At 49.7% G+C, this 4,157-nt stretch overlaps 1 protein-coding gene across 1 annotated transcript; it reads left to right on the top strand.

The window, feature by feature from the left end:
• The first annotated feature begins 10 nt into the window (after window positions 1–10).
• NCDN (neurochondrin) lies at window positions 11–3,825 on the top strand. Its single transcript, XM_019622732.1, has 6 exons — window positions 11–15; window positions 51–1,131; window positions 1,503–1,732; window positions 2,250–2,465; window positions 2,671–2,813; window positions 3,100–3,825. The coding sequence occupies exons 1-6, from the start codon at window positions 11–13 to the stop codon at window positions 3,534–3,536; spliced, it is 2,112 nt and encodes a 703-aa protein (XP_019478277.1). The 3' UTR covers window positions 3,537–3,825.
• The last annotated feature ends 332 nt before the right edge of the window (window positions 3,826–4,157 follow it).

Genomic DNA, 4,157 nt, shown 5'->3' with positions numbered 1-4,157 from the left:
GCCAGGTTGGATGGGGCCCTGGGCAGCCTGGGCTGGTATGAAATGTGAAGGTTGGTGGACCTGCCCGTGGTGGGGGGTTGGAACTTTGCGATCCTTGAGGTCCCTTCCAATCTGGGCCATTCTGTGATTGTCTTTGCCTTCCAGGTGACCAAAGCAGTCAGAGCTGGAGAGCTGGACTCAAAGACCCGGCGCCAGATCTTTGATGCGATCGGCTTCACGTTCCCCAACCGCCTGCTGAACTCCAGGCAGGCACCACCAGGCTGCCCTGAGGACACATTCAGGGCTCTGGGCCTCACCCTGCTGGCATGCTTCTGCACCGACCCGGAGCTGGCCGGCCACTCACAGATCCTGAACAAAATCCCGACCTTCAGTGACGTCGTGCTTTCCCCCTGTAATCCGGACAGCACATCCATGGTGGATGATGCGTACCAATGCCTGGCTGCTGTTCTGGCCACTCCCAGGGGGCCCAGGGAAATGGTGACCAAAGGAGCCGTCTCTGCTCTGTGCCAGGCTTACATGAATGGTGGTTATGGCTCTGAGCGTGCCCTGACCCTGCTCTCGGGGCTGTTGGCTGTAGCAGAGGTGAAGTGTTGGCAGAGAGATGCTCTGCACCTCCTGGCTGTGCTGAGCAAGCTCTCTGAGGAGTTTGTCAAGGCTGAAGACGTGACCAAGTTTGAGCTGTGTGAGCTTTTGCCTCGCTTCATCCCCCTCTCACCACCACTTGCTGAACTCTCACAGGGCTCTGAGAGCATCTGTCAGCTTTACAAAGGGCTGGCCAGCATTCTGGGCAGTAAACTCAGCCAGTCACAGCGGGACCCTGCCCTGAAGCTTGCTGCCAGCCTCGTGCAGGCCTGTGGGTCAGAGTGGATCCCAGCAGGGAGAACTGGCAGCAAGTTCCTGGCCTTGCTGGTGAACTTGGCTTGTGTGGAGGTCCGCCTAACCTTAGAGGAGCCTGATCCCTTGGAGGTGGAGGGGAAAAAAGAAGTGGTAACAGCCTGCTACGTCCTTATTGAGATGGGGATCCAGGAGTGTCTGAAAGAAGAGGAATCACTGCTAGATGAAGCACAGAGAATGCAGCTCATGAGGATCATGGAGGAAGCATTTGGAGCTGTAGTATTTTACTTGAGACAGGTAAAGAACTTCCAAGCAGGGAACACATTTGATGTCTGTTCACTGTGGGTTTCTCTGGGAGGCTCTTAAACAGCTCCTGCACTGCTTAAATTGGGTCTTACTGGCCTCTTACCCACATGCGGGTACAGTATGATGCATCCAAGCTGACAGATCACAAGACAGCAAATGAATAACTCAGCGATAACTGTGATTCTTGTTCTTATATTCCATCCTTTTCCTACCTCAGAATAAGAAAATCAGCATCTACTGTAGCCACAGAAGTCCAGACTTGCTCTAGCAGCTCATGTTCATAAGCTGCGTAGACCAAAATATGCATCTTGGTCCAGTGTGTTTTTCATCCTTTTCTGTCAGCTGCTTTCTTCTGTACCCAGGTTAAAGAGGAGGAGCTGCAGGATCCTTTTGTATTTGCTTCCGTTCGAATCCTTGGAGCTTGGATGGCAGAAGAGACATCCTCCCTCAAGCAGGAGATCTGTGAGCTCTTGCCTTTCCTTGTTCGTTATGCCAAGAAGCTTTTCAAGGAGAGTGGCCCAGCACAGAATCTTTCCCAGACAGCTGGGCTGGTCACCAGTGACAACTCCATTTTAGCCCAGGATGCTCTGAGGTATGTATTTTATGTACAGAGCTGATGCATTTCAACACAAAATAACTCTTTTTCTGTGTCCAGAGAAATGCATCCTGCATTTAGGTCAAGTTCTTGTTGATCCTTTGCTGTGAAAGAGGCGACTGGAACTGCCACAGTGTAGTGCAGCTGTCCAAGCCCTCCACGTATAACTAATGTGAGGTGGCAGCTGCTCACAGAGACTAAGAGGCAGGGAAAAACTTCTGGAAGTTGTGTGTCTAGGCTTTAGTGATAGCAAGCAGGAAAAGAATAGGGTCTTTGTAGAAGCAGATCAGCCTACATGGTCTCTTCTGTAAGATTTTAGTACATTTCCCTCAGGCATAAGGAACTCAACACTGTGTTACTGGTTGAGCTGATTTTGAGAGTCATTTCTCCTTTCCTTTCTCTCTGCAGTGTCAATTCTATGGCTCTTTTTTCGTCTGTTTGATGTAAATCCAGGGCTTTGACCCCAGCTCTCTGTACTCTACCTTTTGTTTTCAATTTTTTTTCCACCTTACAGACTTCTGCTACCTGGATTTTGCCATTTAACAGCAGAGGACAGACCCAGAGATATCCTCATCTCAGAAGGGGCACCAGCACTACTGTGTGACTACTTCCTGCATCAGTGGGGGGTGCTGAGCTCTCAGCCTGGGTCCCTGACAAGCACTGAGATGAGTCTACAGACTTTATGTGGGATTTTCCTTAACCTGGTTGTGACTGCACCAGACCTCATCAGGTAACAGAGCACCAGAACCTCGTTTTAAAACTATCAGAAGGAAGAGAGTGCAATGAGAGATGAGCTTCCAGGATCCTTTAAGACACTTGTACTGAAAGTGATGTCCCTTTTCTCAGTGCCAATCTCATCGCTTTTTTTAATGCTGCATTTATCAAGTGTGTCTGGCTCTGCTCAGGAAGTTTCTCAGAGGTTCATTTCTCTCTAGGCAGGAGAAAACCTTCTCTTCTTTGATGGACACATTGCTGAGGTCTCTTCCCTTCCTTTTACCCCAGAAGGATCACCTGGTTCTAGCAGCCAACATTGCTACTTTGGGCTTGATGATGGCAAGGATCCTTTCAAGTTCAGCAGGTAAGCAGCATTCCTAGTGGCAAAGCTGCTCATTGCTCTGCACGGACTGAGGACCCCAGAATGTAAGAGGAACAGACCCAGTTTCATGTAGGGCTTTTGTCATTGGAGGTGTGACAAAACCAAAATCCCAGAGGAGAAAGTAGTATGCAGGCTGAATGGCTGGGAAGCAGCATGGAGCACAGCAGTATTCTGCTCTCCCTGGAAGCTCTGCTGCAGGCCAGCCCACCAAAGGGTCCCTCCTTTGGCCAACTATTTTATCAACTCATTTGTTTCCTTTCTCTTTCAGCTCTTCAGAAGACTGGCTCTGCAAAGGAATTTTTCAAAGCCACCATTTGCTTCTTGTCCCAGGCTCACACAGCCCAAGCAGACCCTGGTAGCCATGGCTTGGCTCTGGCTGTATCCCCTTCCTATGTGAGTGCCTGGGATGACATCCGTGAGCTCTGGTTCCTGGGGATGCAGGCCTTGGCCAGCTGCGTGCCTCTTTTCCCCTGGCTGCCACAAGCTGTGCTCCAGGCACAGTGGCTGGAAGAGCTCTCAGAGTTACTGACACGTGTCACTGCGACCTCAGTGGATTTTGAGCTCATTGCTGCTTTCCAGGGTGTGCTGGTTGAGCTGGCCAGAGCCAGCGAGGCGTGCAGGGAAGTGATCCTGTCACACCATGGGGAGGAGTGGGCCAACCTTTATGGGATGGCAGCTCTGGAACAGTGTCTATCCAAGCAATAAAGAGCCATTTTTCAGCAGCACTCTGGCGTGGGACATGAAGCCAGACACCTGCAGCATTTCTCATGCACCTTTTGGTGCCAGTGAGGACGAGAAACATTTAAGTGACCAACTTCATAAAGCCAACAATGCAGCAGAGCTCTACAGGATTTTCTCTGTCCAGAACCTGACAGACAGAACTATTGCTGCTTCAGAACGTTTCAAGATGTACCTAATTTATCTTCTGTCAGCGTTTTGTTTTAAAAACAGATCATTTGACTATTAAAGAGGTTTTCTGTTCCTTTTCCAAACATGCAGCACTGGGATTTATTTCTGCCCAAGGCCCTGAGGGGTTTCCTCTTTCTTTCTTTAACACGCTTCCCAGTTTTGTCACAGTAACCCTTCAGGATGTCACCTTACCTTCTGTGAAAGTCCTGCAGTCACTGAAGTGGTTTAGCACGACGAGTAAAGACTGCAGAAGGCAGCAGCAGGAAGAGCTTGAACTTTCAACAATAAGAGCAAGGATAACTATGAAATTCAGCAGCAATCTGTCCCTTTCTAGATGCGTGGGGGATGCAGAAAGGCCCTTCTGTTCACATCCATGATAATGCCATCCCAAATTCAGCCTGTAACACACCTGCACAA

This window comes from Meleagris gallopavo, chromosome 25 (genome assembly GCF_000146605.3).
Source record: "Meleagris gallopavo isolate NT-WF06-2002-E0010 breed Aviagen turkey brand Nicholas breeding stock chromosome 25, Turkey_5.1, whole genome shotgun sequence".
NCBI lineage: Eukaryota > Metazoa > Chordata > Aves > Galliformes > Phasianidae > Meleagris > Meleagris gallopavo.
The sequence above is the reverse complement of the archived record's forward strand: the minus strand, read 5'-3'. Positions and strand labels throughout refer to the sequence as shown.